Genomic DNA, 21,386 nt, shown 5'->3' with positions numbered 1-21,386 from the left:
GGTCATTGGGTTGCTTCTTTTTGGCTATTGTGAATAGTGCTTCTGTGTCATGGGTGTATATAACTGTTCCTTGAGACCCTGTTTTCAGGTCTATTGGAAATTTGTAGATATATATATCCATCCAGAAATGGAATTGTTGAGTCATGTATAGTTCTATTTTTAATTTTTTGAGGACCCACCAGACTTCCACAGTATTTGCAATCATTTTACATCTCTGTCAACGATGCACAAGGGTTCCAGTTTCTCCATATCTTTGTCAACACTTGTCATTTTCTGTGTTTTTTGCCTTTTATTATTTTTTTAAATGTATTTGTTTATTTGACAGATAGAACCAAAGAGCACAAGAGTGGAGAATGGCAGAGAGAGAGGGAGAAGCAGGCTCTCTAACTGAGCAGGGAACCCAATGTGGGGTTTGATCCCAGCACCCTAGGATCATGACCTAAGTTGAAGGCAGATGCTTAACTGAGTCACTTAGGCACCCCTTGCACTGAGGTTTTGATTTGCATTTCTATAGTGATAAAATTGATCTGTGTGTGTGTGTGTGTGTGTGTGTTTTCTTTTTAAGATTTATTTGAGAGGGAGCAAGCACACGAGCAGGGGGAGAGACAGAGGGAGGAGAGACTCTCCAGCAGACTCGCCAGTATGTGTGGAGCCCAACGTGGGGCTTGATGTCATGATCCCAAGATCATGACCTGAGCCAAAATCAAGAGTTGGATATTCAGCTAACTGAGCTATCCAGGGGCCCAAACTTTGGATGTTTATCTTGTGTTCTGCCACCTTACTGAAGTCATTTATTTTAGGAAAATTTTTGCAGATTCCTTAGCATTTTTGGGGTAGACATCATGTCCTCTGCAAACAGGACAGTTTTATTTCTTCCTCTTGTTACACTGGCTAAAACTTCTAGCATTATGTTGAATAAGTGTGATGAAAGTGGACATGCTAGCTTTGTTTTCAGCCTTATGGGGAAAGCATTCAGTGTTTAATTATAAAATACGATGTTGGGCAGCCCGGGTGGCTCAGCGGTTTAGTGCTGCCTTCAGCCCAGGGTATGATCCTGGAGACCCGGGATCAAGTCCCACATTGTGCTCCCTGTGTGGAGCCTGCTTCTCCCTCTGCCTGTGTCTCTGCCTCTCTTTCTTTCTTTCTCTCCCTCCCCACCCCATGTCTCTCATGATTAAATAAATAAAAATATTAAAAATAAATAAATAAATAAAATAAAATACGATGTTACTGCTAGGTTTTTTGCATATGCTTCATATCAAGTTGAAGCTCCTCTTTAACCTTGTTTTTCTGAGAGTTTTCATCCTAAAGAGATATTGAGGGCAGCCCAGGTGGCTCAGGGGTTTAGCGCTGCCTTCAACCCAGGACCTGATCCTGGAGACCCGGGATCCTTACATGGAGTCTGCTTTTCCGTCTGCCTGTGTCTTCTATTTCTCATGAATAAATAAATAAAATCTCTAAAAAAAAGAGAGAGATTGAGTTATGTCAGATGCCTGCTTGGCATTTATTGCATGATGCTATGGTTTTCCTTCTTTAACCTGCTATTTTATAGATTACCTTGATATTTTTTTAAAGTATTGAGCTAGTTGCCTCCCTGGGATAAACATCACTTGAGTATGGTACATAATTCTTTTTTTCTTGCTGGATTCTATTTGGAAGTATTTTGTTAAGGATTTTTGTGTCTATATTTATGAGGGATATTGGTCCATACTTGTTTTTTTTTTTAACTGTCTTTGATATCATAGTATTAGGTTCGTAAAATGAATTGAGAAGTGTTTACCTGTTTTCCAGAAAAGACTGTGTCAGATTGGTAATTCTTTTTTAAATGTTTGATAAAATTCTCCAGTGAAACTTCTGGACTTGGATATTTCTTTTTTGGTTTTAAAATTATGAATTCAGTTTCCTCAGTAGTTGTAAGGCTGTTCAAATAATCGTTCATAGTAGGTGAGTTGTGGTAATTTGTGTTTTTCAAGATAGTGTTCCCTTTTGTCTAAGTTACCAAGTTTATGTATGTAGAATTTTTTGTTAAGATTCCCTATTCTTTTGGTATCTACAAGTCTGTAGCTCATTCTTGACGTTGATAATATGTGTTTTCTGGTGTTTTGTTTTGTTTTTTTCATTTTCAGTGTTGCTAGAGGTTTGTTAGTTTCTCACCTTTTCAAAGAACCACCTCTTCGTTTTATTGATTTTTTTTCCCTTTTTTATGTTTTTTGTTTCATTGGCTTTCGCTCTTATCACTGTTACTGTCTTTTTTCTCCTTTAAGTTTATTTTGCTCTTCTTTTATACATACCTAGGTAGGAATTTAGATGGTTAAGACTTTGCCCTACTTTATGCATTTAGTGGTCTACACTTCCCTCTCAGTACTGCTTTAGCTATGGCCCAGAAATTATGTTGTATTTACCTTTTCATTTAATTCAATATATTTTTTTAAATTTTCTTTTGAGATTTCCTCTTCGACCTTGTGATTATTTTGAAGTGTGTTAGTTTCTGATTGTCCAGAGATTGTGTACTTCTCTGTTAATTGATTTCAAGTTTGAATCCTTTGTGCTTAGAGAAATATTCTGTATGATGTCAGATTGTTTTATGGTCTTTCTTGGTAAATGTTCTATGAACACTTGAAATATTTTCTGTGAGCACTTGAAAATAATGTATATTTTGTCCTTGTTGGGTGGCACTTTGTATTAATGTCCATTAGATTCTGCTGGATGATGGTGCTGTTGAGTTTTTCTATATCCTTGCTCATTTCCTTTTTTTTTTTTTTTAAGATTTTATTTATTTATTTATGAGAGAGGAGAGAGAGAGACAGAGAGGGAGGGAGAGAGACAGACGGAGACACAGGCAGAGGGAGAAGCAGGCTCCATGTAGGAAGCCCAATGTGTGACTCGATCCCGGTCTGCAGGATCACGCCCTGGGCCGAAGACAGGTGGCGCTAAACCACTGAGCGACCCAGGGATCCCCTCCTTGCTCATTTCCTTTCTGGTTCTTCCGTCAGTTGTTGAGAGGAGTTGTTGGGAGTCTCCAATTATATCTAAAGATTTGCCTATTTCTTTCACTTTTATCAGTTTTTGCTTCATATATTGTGGCTTTGTTGTTTGGTGCATTCACCATTCACATTTAGGAATTCTTTGTTTTCTTTTTTTTTTTTTTTTATTGCTTTGTTTTCTTAGGTGGATTGATCTGTTTATCATTATGTAGTATCCCTCTCTGACTGGTAGGTTTTGTTTTGTTTTGTTTGAAATTGACTTTATCTGATATTAATATAGCCATGCCTATTTTTCTTTGATTAATGTTTACATTAAGCCTTTTTCAAATCTTTTACTTTCAGCCTACCTGTATCACTATTTTTGAACTAGTTTCTTGATGACCGCATATACTTGAGTCCTGTTTTAATTTATTCTACCAATCCCTGTCTTTTAATTGGTATATATAGGCCATTTATACTTAAAGTATTTGTTATATTGAGTTTAAGTCTGCCATTTTATTTTCAGTTTTCTGATTGGGGTTTTCTTTATTTTTCTGTGTTTTTTTTTTTTAATTTTGTTTTGTTTTTTGTTTTTTTTGTTTTGTTTTTTTGTTTTTTTTTTTTTTTTTTTTTTGGCCTTTGCATAGGGGTTGCTTGCACATTTTTTTAGAACTTTCTTTTGATGTTCTGTAGTGGTTTTGAGTATATCCCTTTTATTAGCTTTTTCAGTGGTTGCCCTAGATATTATATATAAAGAACTTGTACTGGTTGACTAGTATTGTCATTTTACCACTTCAAATGAAGTATAGAAATCGTTTTTCTTTTTATATTCCTTTGTCCTCCACCATTTATAATTGTTTTTAATTGTTAATAATTGTTTTTAAGTATTTCCTTTCCCAGGAATCCCTGGGTGGCTCAGTGGTTTAGTGCCTGCCTTTGGCCCAGGGCACGATCCTGGAGTCCCAGGATCGAGTCCCGCGTCGGGCTCCCGACATGGAGCCTGCTTCTCCTTCTGCCTGTGTCTCTGCCTCTCTCTCTCTCTCTCTCTCTCTCTCTCTGTCATAAATCAAGCAACAATCAATCTTTAAAAGAAATATTTCCTTTCCCTTATTTAGAGCCTAATCACACAGCATTAAACTTTTTGCTTCAACTGTTAAATAAATTAGAAAATTCAAAAGGAGGGCACCTGACTGGCTCAATCGGTAAGCATCTACCTTCAACTCAAGTCATGATCCCAGGGTTCTGGGATCAAGTTCCACATCAGGCTCCTGCTTAGCAGGGAGCCTGCTTCTCCCTCTGCCTGCCACTGCCCTTGTTCATGCTCTCTCTGGCTCTGTCAAATAAATAAATATATCTTTTAAGAAAAGAAAACTCAAAAGGAGAAAGAAAGCCTATTGTACTTACCCGTATTTTTACTTACTACGTTCTTCCTGATCTTTCCAGGTTCTTCCGTACATTTTTCTTTTCTCTTTAGAGTACTTCTTTTAACCATTCTTTTAGGATTGGTCTCCTGGCAACAGAACTCTCTTACTTTTCCTTCATATAAGAATGGTCTTATTACCCTTTCATTCCTGAAGGACATTTTTACTGGGTAGAGGATTCTGTGTTGACAGTTTTTTTTTTTTCTTTTAGCACTTGAAAAAAAATTTTATGCCTCCTTTTCTGAGGAGAAATCTACTTTCATTTGAATAGTTTTTTTTTCCTATTGGCAAGGTGTTATTTTCGCTTATTACTCTCAGTGGATTAATTTGGGGTGTTCTATTTCTTTCTGAAGTTATCTGTTTTTTGGTTTGTTTCACATGTTCATAATTGCTTGTTTGAAATTTTGTCTTCTTGGTCTTGGCATGTGTTGATTGTCTTTGAGATCTTTGTGGCTCTTAGTATATCAAGTGATTTTTTAGATTGAAACCTGGATATTTTCATATTATGTTATGAGACTCTAGATCTTATTTACACCTACTGTTATAACTGACTTTTTCTGACACTGCTGTGGCAGGAAAGCCAAGGGGCTATTGCTCTCAGGTGAAAGTAGAAGTCTAGGTTCCCACATAGCCTCTCTTGACACCGGAATGGGGAAGAGGTCTTCTCATTACCACTGAGTTGTGGTGGAAGTTCTCCATGTGAACTCCAGTGACATTGTGATGGGGGTGACCTTGTCTTGACTCCATGAGTCTTCCTCTGACACCACCCCAGTACCGCATTACTGCTGGTGGGGATGGAAGTGCAGGCTCCCTCTGTAATCTCCACTGAGTGGAAGTCTTATTACTGATTGGCAGGGATGAAAATTCTAGTCCCCTGATTGGCCTCTGATACACTGTGATTGGGGCAGGGTAGAGTACCTCATTCCAGCCTCCCAAGTGGATATCTAGGCTCCCCACCTGGCTTTTGCTTGCCTGAGTAGGGCAGGCCCCCAGCCTTTTCCAAGGTGCTTGACTGGAATAGAGTGTTGTCTGAAGTTTTATCTTGCTACGCCTCCCTCTTTTTTGGTCCTCTGGCTAGAGAGAATAAGCTTTTGTTGGGGTCTTTTTATTTGCTCACATTGTTGTTTCTGGGTTTCTGTCTTGTTTGACCTTGAGTCTGGATTTATGAAGGAGAAAGAAAATCTAGAGAGCACACAACCTTGTCTAGGTTCCCTGGTTGGCCTGCCTCTCTCTATACTTTTTGAAGTCCTGTCTTTGTTTAGTGTATAACAACAGGGTTGGGGTTTTTTTTGTTTGTTTTTGTTTTTACTTTTATTTTTATTTTTTTTTAAGATTTTATTTATTTATTCATGAGAGAGACAGAGACATAGGCAGAGGGAGAAGCAGGCTCCATGCAGGGAGTCCAGTGTGGGACTTGATCCCAGGACTCCAGGATCATGCCCTGAGCCAAAGGCAGACACTCAACTGCTGAGCCACTCAGATATCCCAATGCCAGGGTTTTTAGTTCTCCATAGCAGAAGGAATTGTGAAAAGTACATTTACTCTGTCTTCCTGTGAGTGAAAGCCTAGCTGTCATTTTTAATTAACTCATTTAATGGAGACAGTATATTTGGATTTTGTGTTTCTGACATTGTCAGCTTTTACAATAACTGGTTTTAAAGTTGGGTATTTATTTCCTGGTTAATTGGTTCATCTTCAGCTTTATTTTAAGCATCAAGGAAATTGTACTATTTCAACTAATTAAATAAAATCCTATCAAAAATGTCAACATTTGGGACCCCTAGGTGGATCAGTTGGTTAAGAGTCTGCCTTCAGCTCAGGTCATGATCTCAAGAGTCCTGGGATCAAGCCCACATAGGGCTCTCTGCTCAGGGAGGAGTCTGCTTCTCCCTCTGCCCCTCTGCCTGCTTGTGCTTGCTCTCTCTCTCCCCCTCTGTTTCAAATAAGTGAAATCTTTATTTAAAAAAAAAATGTCAACACTTGAAAGTCCATAGCTTCCTTTGGCTGACCTATTATTGAATTGTTACTCCTTTCTGCCTAGCTTAAATTCATTTTGCTTTGTCTGCAGACATCCCTTTAGCACTGTGTTCTGTGGGAGGAAAGAGAGCAACTAGAAAGTACTTTCTGTCTGTGTCTTGCTAGGCTCACAGTGTGAGTTCCCAAATATCAGGGACAGTGTCTTCTTTCTGTCCCCCACAGCTGCTAGCTCAGAATGGGTTCTTGGTAAATATTTGTGAAGGAATAACAACCGCAGGAGGTCTGGGCTCCTCAGTTGTTTAAGCATCTGCCTTCAGCTCCGGTCATGATCCTGGAGTCCTGGGATTGAGCCCCATATCAGACTCTCTGCTCATTGGGGAGCTTGCTTCTCCCTCTCCTCCCTGCTCGTACTCTTGTAATCTGTGTCTCTCTCTCTCTCTCTCTCTCTCTCTCAGAGAAGTAAAATCTAGAAAGAAAGAAAGAAAAGAAACAAAAGAAAGAAAGAAAGACTACATAAATATTCAGATTGACTGGCTTCCTTCCTTCCTTCCTTCCTTCCTTCCTTCCTTCCTTCCTTCCTTCCTTCCACCCAACATGGAGCTTGAACTCACAACTCTAAGATCAAGAAATGCATGCTCTTCGGGATCCCTGGGTGGCGCAGTGGTTTGGCGCCTGCCTTTGGCCCAGGGCGCGATCCTGGAGACCCGGGATTGAATCCCACATCGGGCTCCCGGTGCATGGAGCCTGCTTCTCCCTCTGTCTCTCTCTCTCTCTCTCTCTCTCTCTGTGTGACTATCATAAATAAATAAAAATTAAAAAAAAAAAAAAGAAGTCCTCCAAAAAAAAAAAAAAAAAAGAAATGCATGCTCTTCTGCCTAAGCCAGCCAAGTGCCCTAACCTTCTCCTCCTTTTTTTTTTTTTTATTTTATTTATTCATGAGAGGCACAGAGAGAGAGAAAGAGGCAGAGACACAGGCACTGTGTCTGTGGAAGAAGAGGGAGAAGCAAGCTCCCCAGGGGGAGCAGGCTCTGTGCAAGGAGCCTGACGTGGGCCTTGATCCCGGGTCTCCAGGATCAGGCCCTTGGCTGAAGGTGGCACTAAACCGCTGAGCCACCCGGGCTGCCCCCTTCTCCTCTTTTAAAGGCAATACCTTCCTTTTTTGTTTGTTTGTTTGTTTTATGTTGGTATTAGTGAATATGTATACTGTGAGACAGACACTTATTGACCATCTAATGTAAGACTTTTGAATATGTAAATATTGGTTAAGTTTAGCTACTAATACAGATACATTAATGCTGACTTTAGATAACAGCACTGACAAATCATGTATGGGCAAAACAGTATTAAGGAGACAATGTAAGAATTCTAGTACAAGACCAAGTAAATGACTGTCTACCCTAATGCAGACCTTCATAAATTTTCTTGCCTTATAAAATTCATGAGTGTCTTTAATTTTTTCACAGCACCTTTAGGACAAAAAGAATACTCATACATTGGTGAAGAAGTTAGGTTCAGACAAATTTGCTATGTCCTAACAGTATATGTTGGGCACTGCTCAGTTTCTCAGACGTTGGAGGCAGAGTGGATATTTCTCTCTGATTCCTCTTTCACCTTGATTTTTCCCACTGTTTGTTTTATTTTTTTAAACATTTCACTTATTCATGAGAGAAATAGAGAGAGAGAGAAAGAGAGAGAGAGAGTCAGAGACACAGGCAGAGGGAGAAGCAGGCTCCATTTCAGGAAGCCTGATATAGGACTCAATCCTGAGACTCCAGGATCACACCCTGGGCTGAAGGCAGGCACTAAACCGCTGAGCCACCCAGGGATTCCCCCCACTGTTTGTTTTATCATAGAAACTGCCAGAAACCCAGCTTTACAAAAATTTGGCATTTTTTTTATTTTTATTTTTTTAAATTTGGCATTATTGAAAGGAATGCAGCGGTTTTAATTTAGAAACAGAATTGCCTGGAGCTGGTAATTCCCCTAATATTCAACAGATACTGCTGGATTTTTAGATTCCCTAAAAAAATGTAAAATATCCTGCAGTGCTCGGTGAGTTTCCCATTTTGCCCTGGAATGCTTTAGTACAGGGCTTAGGAGCTGTGGCCCTAATGACTGCTGTCACAGAGGGATGGGAGGGAATCACACCTGGGACTGGGATGTCTCTTTTGGAGTGAGGTAAGAACAGTGAAAAGCAATGTTTTAAGAGCATTAATGAGTAGGTGATTAAGAGTGAGTTGTAAATGGGGCATCAAGGTGGCTCAGTTGGTTGAGTATCTGACTCTTGGTTTTGGCTTAGGTCATGATCTTAGGGTTGTAGGATAGAGCCCTATGTGGGGCTCTGTGCTCAGCATTTCATGCTTGAAATTCTCGGCCTCTCCTTCTACCCTTCACCCTACTCACATGCATGGTCTCACTCTAATTAATAAATAAATAAATATCAAATAAATAAATATCAATCATACATACATACTTTCCTTTTTTTTAAGAGTGAGCTGTAATCTCAGCTACATAAACTGTCTTTAATCTTATCTCCTCTAAAGCTTTGAGATAAATATCACTATCTGATATTCACTAGTAATCACTGTTCATCTCAATGTTGATTTTTTTATTTTCACTAATTTGTATGCATAATATTTTTGTTTTTCTTGAACATTTTTGTCATACTTTTTATGTAAAAATAAAGATTGAATATGAAACTCTAATGATTCACTCTGATGTTGATAGAGAAGAATGACTGAATAGCCTTGATTCTCTATTACTTGTATTATTAGATTAGCTCTTTTAAAAATATCACTGGAGTCCGATCTTTGTTTCTGAGTATAATTTTTTGAGTCAATCAGAAGCTCTTGTTTTTTTCTCCTGATGTAGAACAAATCACCTGCTGCAGTTACCGAACCAGAGACAAGTAAATTTGATAGTACTGGATATGATAAGGACTTAGTAGAAGCTTTGGAAAGAGATATAATTTCTCAGAATCCCAATGTTCGATGGTAAGTTATATCACAACAAAATAATTAGGCTCTGATAATGCTTTTAGGGAAAGTAAATGGAACCAATGTGGGCATGCACTGAAGATCAGTCCTTGGGGATGGAACCAGAGTACATGCAGTGTGAACCCAGCACTTGGTTTAGGCTCTACCAAGTTTTTGTTGGGATTTTTTTTTTTTTATTTAAGAAAGTAACAAATGATAAGTTTCTATTTAAAAAAAAATCTTCGGGATCCCTGGGTGGCGCAGCGGTTTAGCGCCTGCCTTTGGCCCAGGGCGTGATCCTGGAGACCCGGGATCGAATCCCACGTCGGGCTCCCAGTGCATGGAGCCTGCTTCTCCCTCTGCCTATGTCTCTGCCTCTCTCTCTCACTGTGTGCCTATCATAAATAAATAAAATTAAAAAATTAAAAAAAAAATCTTCTATACAGAGTGGGAATAAGATCACAGAAATTCCATCTTCTTTCTGGGACATCCTCTACTGGTGAAATGGCAGTGATTCTTACGCATGTGTGTTGTTTTTGTTTTTTGTTATGTAAGCTCAATGCCTAAGTGCCGCTTGAACTCAAAACCCTGTCCAAGACCTGGAGTTGCATGCACTGTTGTCCCATTGTTGCTTGTTATCGATAGGTTTATCCTGTGGATGTTGCTTTTATTTTCTATGATTTTGAGCAGTGATTCTCAACTTGATTTATCATATCTAATCAAAGAACTGTAATTCTGTGAGTTCTCTAAAAGCTCCTTTTCGAAAAAACCTAAAAAAATGCCTCCTTTCCCACAAAGTTAGGTTCATTCTGTTATATATTTTTCATTAAAACCTTATGATTTTTAGGTATGGTTTTGGGGGTATTTTAAAAATATTTTTTGGTATTTGATATTTATACAGTGAACATATACTTTCATGAAAATGCCACATGTACCAGTAATAGTAGTAGCAGAGTTTTCTAGTGGTAGGTGATGACTTCATAGTAGTCTCTATGATACTCTTCATCCTTGGTGCCTATCTCTTAAAAGGGTTGGGGGCAAAATATTGTAGCCTGCCTCAGCTTTATGCCTTTTTTATCTTTATTTTTTTATTATTATTTTTTAATGGGCTCATTGTCTCTAAATCATGGGGTTTATGAAAGGAGCACCACAAGGCCAGGAATTTAAAATGAAGTGGCATGATAAATACTTAGAGTAGGTCTATAGACCAGTGTTCTCATTCACCACATTGGAAATCATTATTGCCAAGAATTGATGATTCAGATTGTGCTCTGTGTATACTGGTTGGTGTGGCAGGCCTCATCACAGTGTGCTAGTGCACTGGTACCTAGGGAGGGGCTTTGCATTCTGGCAGCAGTGTAAAACCGTGTGCTTCTGTGGTTCTCAAGAGTGATTGCATACAGTTACATGCATAATCTAAGAGGGTGTTGATAAAATATCTCTTCTTTCAGGGATGATATTGCTGATTTAGTAGAAGCTAAAAAGTTGCTAAAGGAAGCTGTGGTGTTACCAATGTGGATGCCAGAATTCTTTAAGGGCATTAGGAGGCCATGGAAAGTAAGTTTATTACTGTTAATGGCATTGTCAAAGTGAATGGCAAGTACATTGTTGTAGAAAATGAGTATTGTATTCAGGGAAGTGAGGGGAAAAAATAGATAAGTACTCATTCGATGCAGGTATGTCTCAATTTTTTAAAAAAATTTTTTATTAGAGTTCAATTTGGGCAGCCCCGGTGGCGCAGAGGTTTGGCACCGCCTGCAGCCTGGGGTGTGATCCTGGAGACCCGGGATCGAGTCCCACATCGGGCTCCCTGCATGGAGCCTGCTTCTCCCTCTCCCTGTGTCTCTGCCTCTCTCTCTCTGTGTCTATGAATAAATAAATAAAATCTTTTAAAAAAAATTTTTATTAGAGTTCAATTTGCCAACATTTAGCATAACACCCAGTGCTCATCCCGCCAAGTGCCCCCCTCAGTGCCCATCACCCAGTCACCCCCACCCTCCGCCCAACTCCCTTTCCACTACCACTTGTTCATTTCCCAGAGTTAGGTGTGTCTCATGTTTTGTCACCCTCACTGATATTTTCACTCATTTTCTCTCCTTTCCCTTTATTCCCTTTCACTAATTTTTTTTTTTTAGATTTTATTTATTTATTCATGAGAGACAGACAGAGAGAGAGAGAGAGAGGCAGAGACACAGGCAGAGGGAGAAGCAGGCTCCATGCAGGGAGACTGATGTAGTACTCTATCCCGGATCTTCAGGATCATACCCCGGGCTGTAGGCAGCACTTAAACCGCTGAGCCACTGGGGCTGCCCCCCTTTCACTAATTTTTATAGTCCCCAAATGAATGAGACCACATAATGATTGTCCTTTTCTGATTGACTTATTTTACTCAACATAATATCCTCCAGGTCCCTCCAAGTCGAAGCAAATAGTGGGTATTTGTCGTTTCTAATGGCTGAGGAATATTCCATTGTATACATAGACCACATCTTCTTTATCCATTCATCTTTGAATGGACACCAGGCTCTTTCCACAGTTTGGCTATTGTGTCTCAGTTTTTTAAGAAATCATGAGCTGATCTGAAAAGAGACTGAAAAAAAACTCTTTCTTGGATTTAGAAAATGTACTAATGGCTAACTCTGCACTTACTAAAAATTCTTGAAATATTAAGTGATAAGCTACAAAATTCTGGACATTCTTGAGTACAGCTGTGTAACAAAAAGACAGATTTGTTCAAACAAAAGACTAGCAGGAAATACATTCAAATACTATTGGTACATATGATTATTATGTCAGTATTATGACATTATCTTTTTCTCATTTCTGAGTTTCAGATTTTTAATATAACCTTTTATGATGAATGATGTAAATTGGTGATAAAGCATCCTTTTTATTTTTTTATTTATCTTAATATTATATATTAGTTGAAAATTAGTTCTCAGTAATGGAATTCTTGTGAATTAGAACAGTGGCAGGTTAATCTCAGTTATGTTATTATTTTCCCAACAGGGAGTGTTGATGGTTGGCCCACCTGGCACAGGAAAGACCCTCCTTGCTAAAGCAGTAGCTACAGAATGCAAGACAACCTTCTTCAATGTGTCTTCATCAACTCTAACTTCCAAATACAGAGGAGAGTCCGAGAAGCTTGTTCGTCTATTATTCGAAATGGTGAACGTTTAAGACAATTCTAATGATTCTTTACCTCTCAAATGGGGGAGAGAGTGGGTCAAAACTATCTGCAGTGTGCAGAGTAGCTAGGCAGGCTGATACTGTTTCCAAAGTGTGATTCCTATGCCCTCAAAATTAGAGCCCTTTAATTACATGAGTTTTAAGTTTTAATTTGAGTTTTTCTGTGTGTTCTTTCCTCTAGAGGAAGAGTCATCTCTGTTGGCTTATAGGCATGTTCACATTATAAGATCTGCATTACTAATCTGCTATAGGAGTTTAGAATACTATGTTTTTGAAATCCGTAGACTTAGTTATAATATGGTAAATTTAGTGTAGTAACAGTAACTCAGAACAGTGAAAATCAAGTAGTTATGGATTAGATCACCTCCAATCCATTAACTGTGCTAAATACCTTGAGTTTAATGATCCAGTCTTTGGATTGTTACTTTTTGCTTGTTAATTGAGTTTCTTTTTTTCCTTCTTCAAACCCCACTAATCTGAGTATCAATAGGAGGAATATAAGTGAATGAATTCTAGTAGAGCGTTTGGATTGAATTCAGCAGCTTTTTAGTGGTTATTTCAGTCTTGCCTCATTTAAACAATAGTGTAGTTATATACATTAGGGCAGAGTTATGCTTATTATATGGGAAGTGACTTGCATTCTTAACTCGAAAGATTCCATCATGGACAAAACCTTAGATGACAGTGTTAATTTGACACTAGATCTTACTTCATAGGCTCCAAATAAAACAAAACAAGCAAATGAAAACCCTTACAATTTGAGGTTATCCATTTTCTGTAAAAGCTTTTATCCCTGTATCAATTCCCATTTCCTTCTTCAAGTTTGATAATTCATAAGACAGGACGTAAATTCTAATACGTTCTTAAGAGTTTATCAGTAGTTTATACTGCAGTAGGAATCTAGTGGAGAACCTCTTAGATGAGTTTGGAAAATTAGTTTGCCCTTTGCTTCAGGGGAAAAAAATTATATTGCCAGAATTCCAGAATATCCAGGCATTTTAAAAATGTAAGCTTAATGGGCGCCTGGGTGGCTCAGTCAGTTGACCGGCTGCCTTCAGCTCAGGTCATGATCCCAGGGTCCTTGGATTGAGCCCCAGCATCAGGCTTCCTGTTCAGTGGAAGTTTGCTTCTCCCTCTTCCTCTCTGCCCCTTCCCCTGCTCATGCACATTCACATGCTCTCTCTTTCTCAAGTAAATAAATAAAATCTAAAAAAAAAAAAAAAAGAAAAAAGTAAGCTAAATACAATAAATGGCTAAGTATGGAGTCTTTAGAGTCAGGTGGCCCAGCTACAGATCCTACCTCTGTCACACTTCCCTAGCTGGCTAACTTTGGACCAATTCCTTTCCTGATCCACAGTTACTTTATCTATAAAAGGAAGACCACAATACAGGAATTACCTCTGTAATGTTTGGATGGTGAGATGAACTAATGCATGTAAATTGCTTACAATAGAGCCTGACTCATAAGGGTTAATAGATATTAGCTGCTCTGTTTAAGAATTACTATTTTTGGACAGTCCGGGTGGCTCAGTGGCTTAGCGCCACCTTCGGCCCAAGGCCTAATCCTGGAGTCCTGGGATCAAGTCCCACGTCGGGCTCCCGGCATGGAGCCTGCTTCTCCTTCTGCATGTGTCTCTGCCTCTCTCTCTCCCTGTATCTCTCATGAATAAATAATTAAAATCTTAGGGGATCCCTGGGTGGCTCAGCCGTTTAGCGCCTTCTTCGGCCCAGGGCGCGATCCTGGAGTACCGGTATCGAGTCCCCCGTCGGGCTCCTGGTATGGAGACTGCTTCTTCCTCCTCCTGTGTCTCTGCCTCTCTCTCTCTCTCTATGTCTATCATAAATAAATAATAATAAATAAATCTTTAAAAAAAATAAAATCTTAAAAAAAGAATTACTACTTTTTTTAAAGATTTTTTTTTTTTTTTTTTTATTTATTTATTTATGATAGTCACAGAGAGAGAGAGGCAGAGACATAGGCAGAGGGAGAAGCAGGCTCCATGCACCGGGAGCCCGACGTGGGATTCCATCCAGGGTCTCCAGGATCGCGCCCTGGGCCAAAGGCAGGCGCCAAACCGCTGCGCCACCCAGGGATCCCAAGATTTTTTTTTAAATCTTTAAAAAGGAGATTTTAGGGAGAAGCAGGCTCCATGCAGGGAGCCCGATGTGGGACTCGATCCCAGGTCTCCAGGATTACGCCCTGGGCCAAAGGCAGGCACTTAACTGCTGAGCCACCCAGAGATCCCCCAGGGCTGCCTTTTAAAAAAGATTTTATTTATTTGAGAGAGCAAGAGCACAAGCATGGGGAGCACAGGCAGAGGTGAAAGCAGGCTCCCACTGAGCAGGGAACTTGATGTAGGGCTCGATCCCAGAACCTTGAGATCATGACCTGAGCCAAAGGCAGATGTTTAACCAACTGAGCTACCCAGGCATCCCTATTTAAGAATTATTTGATAGGTTTTCTTTCTTTTTTTTTTTTTTTAAAGATTTTATTTATTTATTCATGAGACACAGAGAGAGAGAGAGGCAGAGACACAGGCAGAGAGAGAAACAGGCTCCATGCAGGGAGCCTGATGTGGGACTCGATCCTGGCACTCTGGGATCACGCCCTGAGCCAAAGGCAGACACTGAACCGCTGAGCCACCCAGGTGTCCCCGTTTGATAGGTATTCTAATGGAGGGTTTATATTCAAGAAAACCGAACATTTTCTTCTCTGTGGGGAAGCCTCTTACAAAGTGCTAATTTACATTACTTTTTATAGTGAGATTCATGTGAAACAGCTTATTTTTCACCGGCTTCCCTGGTATTAACCATCTTCAAATAAATGCTTAATTGGAGTGTGCTACTTTGAGATGTCTACTTGAGTAGAGGCTCAATCACAAGCCAGTCTGGAGCTTTTGCCTTTGTGACTTTTGATTAGGGATCATATTTAAAACTGGCTTAGTTTTTTTTGTTTTTTTGTTTTTTTTTCTCTGTTCGCTGTATGGACTCTCAAGGAGTACTTGAGTTGGACTGCCACTCACATCTTTTTTGACTGCTATAGAGATAACTTGCCTCCCAATTCCCTAGAATTGCTCAAAGCAAACATATCTCAAGGCCTGTATTTTCTTTTCTTTTTCTGTTTTCCCAAGGCCTATATTTTAAATAATACCACTTAAAATATGTCTGTCCGTGATTTTTTTCATGACATGGTAACACATACCAAAACTTAATGGTATAATTTTTGTTGTATTGTCAAGAACTTTCATTTTCAAGTGTCCGAGGTGGCCTCTCTTAAAGTAGTGGAACAAGAACATGTAGGATAGTTTATGAATGAAAATGGGAGCTTCTCTTACCAAAAGGGATGCTATATAAGCAAAAACATTTGGTATTCACTCTGAATCTTTCTGTAGTATTTTCCATGTCATGCAAAACCAATTTTACATGTTCTGTGTAGCCTCTGTTTTAAGTCAAACTGTTCTTCACACCCTCAATATTTGGGAAGAATCTACTGGGTTTTTTCTTGATGTGGCAACAAATAGATTGAAATTTAATTTTTGTTAATGTTAGCTTCTGTAGACAGATGCTTTCTTGCTAGAATTTCAGTTGAGGATTTTCTTGGATGCTTTTTTTTTTCTTATTTTCCTGAACATTTTTTTTTCATATTCTATTTCTTGAATACAAAATTTTTGTAAACAGTACCTAAAATCCAAGTAAGGACGCTTTACTAAAATTAAATTAGGGATCCCTGGGTGGCACAGCGGTTTGGCGCCTGCCTTTGGCCCAGGGCGTGATCCTGGAGACCCGGGATCGAATCCCACTGTTGGGCTCCCGGCATGGAGCCTGCTTCTCCCTCTGCCTGTGTCTCTGCCCCTCTCTCTCTCTCTCTGTGTGACTATCATAAATAAATAAAAATTTATTTAAAAAAATAATAATAAAAAAATAAAATTAAATTATCTCTGTAGAGGGAACTGATGACTTAGAATTCAAATTTTCAACTAGAAAAGTGAGATTTAAGTATTAGGATTTTCCAAGTGGACAAAAACTGCATCCATACTTTTGGAGGCATAGTTTTCCACACAGTGAATTGCCTCTTAGAAGATCCTAGATTATAACTTCATGGTCCAAAAGAACTGATAGACCCAGTATAATTGCATGTTCAAGTTCATAATGGTTCATTTGCCATCATGGACTTTATTTTTGGAAAAACCTTCGAAAAGTGCTATTCATTAAGCTGTGTTTTGAGAAATCATTGTCATCATTTAGGTTCAAACTCTCTTGTGCAGTGATTCTGTAAGTTTGGATATTTCATTTAAAAATAATTAACTACTTGGGCACCTGAGTGGCTCAATTGGTTGGGCGTCTGCCTCCAGAACAGGGTACAATCCCAGGGTCCTGGATCGATTCCTGATGGGGGGGTCCTTTCTCAGTGAGGAGTCTGCTTCACTCTCTGCCCCTCCCCCCTGCTAGTGATCAGTCTCTCTCTCAAATAAATAAATAAAATCTTAAAAATACTTAAGTATGGGGCGCCTGGGTAGCTCAGTCAGTTAGGTGTCCCACTCTTGATTTTGGCTTGGGTCATGATCTTAGGGTTGTGAGATCGAGCCCCATGTCGGGCTCCTCACTCATGAGGGAGTCTGCTTTTCTCCCTCTCTGTCCCTCTCTTCCCCTCTGTCCCTCTCCCCGCTAATGCTCTCTTGCTCTAAAATAAGTCTTTAAAAATAAAAACGATAAATTATGAACTTCTTTAGTTACTGTAATGTATTGTCAAGTGAAAAATGGCAATTAGGTTTCTTAGAGGGAATCTATATGATTTTATTTAAGGTAATGGTTCTCTGTAACCAATTTTTTCTCGAACTGTAGAACACTTACCAATATCTATGAATGTTTTCTTGCCACTATTGTCCTTATTGTTGGAGTGCACAAGATAATTCTGTATTTATATCACTCATGAATAAATAAATATTGCCAGTTAAAGTACTGAATGGTACAAAAATTGCCATGTAATTTTTAAGTCTATGATAAGTTTCTATTAGAAGCTTTTAGCTGCTCCAGTTTATCTTCTCCCCAGTAATAGGACTAGAGAGATGTGATGTGGCAGGTTCCTGGGCTCTTTTCTAATTGCTGCAGATTATTTTTTAAATGAAATAAAAACCTGGTGTTACATGGTTTCTTTATTTAGGCTCGATTTTACTCTCCAGCCACCATATTTATCGATGAGATAGATTCCATTTGTAGTCGCAGAGGGACTTCTGAAGAGCATGAAGCAAGCCGAAGGGTGAAAGCCGAGCTGCTGGTTCAAATGGATGGTATGCATGTCTGTATATTGACAAAGCTCTGCTCCTAGGGCTCACCCACACAACTCCTGACGACTAGGGAGGGCTGGCAAGTAGGTCCTGGAGATTGACAGTATATTGGGTACATGGACTTGGGGACATGCCAGAAATAATGGCTGTTCAGAGCACTCATGGGCATATACTCTGATTTGTTTTCAACAATGAAATTGGAATAAATGCAAATAAATTTGCTTTAGGGATATAGGTGTTTTTGAAAAATTTTAGAAATTGGTATGTAGTTAAACTGAGCTGGTCTTTTGATTAAATCTATTTGAGTCCGGGCAGCCCAGGTGGCTCAGTGGTTTAGTGCTGCCTTCAGCCCAGGGCCTGATCCTGGAGACCCCGGATCAAGTCCCACGTCAGGCTCCCCACGTGGAGCCTGCTTCTCCCTCTGCCTGTGTCTCTGCCTTCTGCCTCTCTCTCTCTCTCTCTATGTCATAAATCTTTAAAAAAAAAAAATCTATTTGAGTCCTATTTTTTTTCCATACTAAACCTTATTTTTGGGGGCCACAAATTCATATATGTACCATTTACCTTTGGAAGCCTTAGGGATACCTAACTATTACACTACCTTTATAATTTAGTCCTAACTATGCAGGTTTTAAGTAGTTGAGCTTTATTTTGTATATTCTGACTTCCTTTTTACTTTCTCCTCACCCTTTGTTTTAGGTGTTGGAGGTGCTTCTGAAAATGATGACCCTTCCAAGATGGTTATGGTTCTGGCAGCTACTAATTTTCCCTGGGATATTGATGAGGCGTTAAGACGACGTCTTGAAAAAAGAATCTATATTCCATTACCATCAGGTTATCTGCATTTGAATCTTGTCAGAAAGCTCATGTTAACTCTTTGGTAGTTTTGCTTAGAGATTTTAAAATTTGGTAGTAATTACCTTTCCTGTAAAGAAACAAATGTAGGATATCTTTCTTACATTAACTGTTTTTGCTATATCTAGAACCTGAAAGACTTGGTATCAGGAAATTTTAAATTTAGTGAGGAAGGGCTTTTAAATTTTTAAGCAAATGAGCTCTAAGAATTGGAAAGCAACTTCTCATTTAAAGTAGGCTTGAGAAAAAATAAGTTTATATTGAAAGCTTACGTTTTTTGTTTCCATCATTAGCAAAAGGCAGGGAGGAGCTGTTACGAATAAGTCTACGTGAACTGGAATTGGCTGATGATGTTAACCTTGCAAGTATAGCAGAAAATATGGAAGGTTACTCAGGTGCAGACATTACCAATGTGTGCAGGTATGAATTATTTTGGAAGTATGGGGTTTTGCGAGTATAAACGTCTGTTAGGAAGTTTTCATGCTGAATTAATAGGATATGTGAAGAGTAAAAACCCACATTAGAGTCTTTATTCACAGACGCGAGTTTTGGTATTAAGTTTGTGGAAAGGCGCTGGTAGGAATTTCGGCATGTTGCACAGCACTGAACAGTTTGCAGTGCATTTGAAAGCTGCTGGTTCAAGAAGCTAATGTTAGAACAATCGGTACAGGGATCCCTGGGTGGCGCAGCGGTTTAGCGCCTGCCTTTGGCCCAGGGCGCGATCCTGGAGACCCGGGATCGAATCCCATGTCAGGCTCCCGGTGCATGGAGCCTGCTTCTCCCTCTGCCTATGTCTCTGCCTCTCTCTCTCTCTCTGTGACTATCATAAATAAATAAAAATTAAAAAATAAATAAATGTAGAACAATCGATATAATACAGGAAATCAGTAGTTATATTGGATTTTTAAACTATTGGTGTACTTAGTATACTTTTTCATAAGAAATACAATTGTGATATTGATTGGGCATACTCTAGGAGGAATACAATCTCATTTCAGTGCAAGGGTACAAAATAGGACAGGAACAGGAATAAAAAAAAAGTCTCCAATCCAGTTGATTTAAGTAGGTTTTGTCCTAATCTGAGGTTACTCATTGTAAACAACACAAGGTTGTGAGCATTAGTGAGAACATGTGTACATAAAGCAGCTGCGTCCCTTTGCATAAATAAATGGTGGCTGTTATTAAGGATGAAACTTGGTGAAAGGAGGTTCCTTATTCTGAAGTTTCTTCTTTAAAAACAAAAAACAGGGATCCCTGGGTGGCGCAGTGGTTTAGCGCCTGCCTTTGGCCCAGGGCACGATCCTGGAGACCCGGGATCGAATCCCACATCGTGCATGGAGCCTGCTTCTCCCTCTGCCTATGTCTCTGCCTCTCTCTCTCTGTGTGACTATCATAAAAAAAATAAATAAATAAATAACTAATACAGAGGGGAAAGCTGAAACACCCTAACCTGATCATTTAGTTTTCCCTACACATCTAGAAAATACTGTTTTTCAGCCATCTGGTTCTCTCTTGTCTTTCTGATGTATATTCTTTATCGGACACTTAAAATGAAATTCAGTTGCTAGCTTCTTACGCCTTTTTTTTCTTGGACTTCCTACTATCAGTTATTTAAATTAATTAATATCCTTATTTCATCATGGAAGATTTAACTGCTAAAAAACAACTCCAAACAGGCCTTGTATTCTGATACAAGATTCTATGCAATACTCCGTAAGTATGTGTAGTGGGATAATTACAAAATAAGAATACTGAAAAAATGTTGTTTACAAGTTTTTATTCAATCAAAATAACAGTGTGTTTTAATTTAAAACCTAGGGATGCATCCTTGATGGCAATGAGAAGGCGTATTGAAGGTTTGACCCCAGAAGAAATCAGAAATCTTTCAAGAGAAGAAATGCACATGCCTACAACTATGGAGGATTTTGAAATGGCTTTAAAAAAGGTTTCTAAGTCAGTTTCTGCTGCAGACATTGAAAGATATGAGAAATGGATATTTGAGTTTGGATCATGCTAAATTCTCACATGCAAACTGTGAGAAACCTGCCTTAAGTGTTTGAATAATAATTAAATGTAGTATTTCATTGCATTGAGTACTATATTTTTTTAAAGTTTCATAATGGTAAGATTTTAAAAAAAGAAAAGTATGATTCTGAATAAATAAAGGCAATTTTTTAAAGCTGCAAGCAAATCTCTTTTACTTTAGTATTAGCTAATTTCTTTCACTGACCATGTATGTTTGCAGCACAGATGCAATTACTTAGGTTGGAAGTGTCTTTGTATGCACTTCTAGGTACAGCATCTTCTCTTCCACTGTCCGGCTGCCATTCCTTTTAGGGAGTAAGATTGGCTCTAGCACTTTGGGTGCCAGTGAATAACTGAAAATTCCTGAACATTTTACATAAGTAGCCAATTGAGGCACAAACCATGCACCCACTGTGCCTTCCTGCTTGGCGTTAAGGTAGCTTCCCTCCTCTTCCTGGGAGAGCTTTAAAGACCCTTCATTTTATAATATACTTAAAGAGAAAAAAAAATACACACACACACACTTCTGCTTGACTTTAGTTTGCCTACATATGAGGCTGCACTACAGGCTGCTCCCTTTGCTCTAATGAATGAAATTCATTAGCACATTCTTTCATGGATACAAAGCATAATTAAATGAACAGTTAATGGTATAAGTTAAAAGTTAATGGTATAAGATCTTAAGTAAGCTACCTG

At 38.9% G+C, this 21,386-nt stretch overlaps 1 protein-coding gene across 1 annotated transcript in view; it reads left to right on the top strand.

Moving 5' to 3' along the window:
- Positions 1-20,856, top strand: part of KATNA1 (katanin catalytic subunit A1) — a 46,762-nt gene extending 25,906 nt beyond the window's left edge. The window contains exons 5-11 of the mRNA XM_025422528.3: positions 9,233-9,354; positions 10,788-10,893; positions 12,346-12,504; positions 17,687-17,813; positions 18,510-18,644; positions 18,959-19,085; positions 20,484-20,856. Of these exons, the coding sequence (XP_025278313.1) occupies positions 9,233-9,354; positions 10,788-10,893; positions 12,346-12,504; positions 17,687-17,813; positions 18,510-18,644; positions 18,959-19,085; positions 20,484-20,682 (975 nt within the window). The 3' untranslated portion in view covers positions 20,683-20,856. The remainder of the gene's footprint in view (positions 1-9,232; positions 9,355-10,787; positions 10,894-12,345; positions 12,505-17,686; positions 17,814-18,509; positions 18,645-18,958; positions 19,086-20,483) is intronic.
- The last annotated feature ends 530 nt before the right edge of the window (positions 20,857-21,386 follow it).

The sequence above is a fragment of the Canis lupus genome, chromosome 1 (genome assembly GCF_003254725.2).
Source record: "Canis lupus dingo isolate Sandy chromosome 1, ASM325472v2, whole genome shotgun sequence".
NCBI classification, from domain to species: Eukaryota; Metazoa; Chordata; class Mammalia; order Carnivora; family Canidae; genus Canis; species Canis lupus.
Note: the sequence above shows the minus strand (reverse complement) of the source record. Positions and strands in the feature narration are given on the sequence as shown.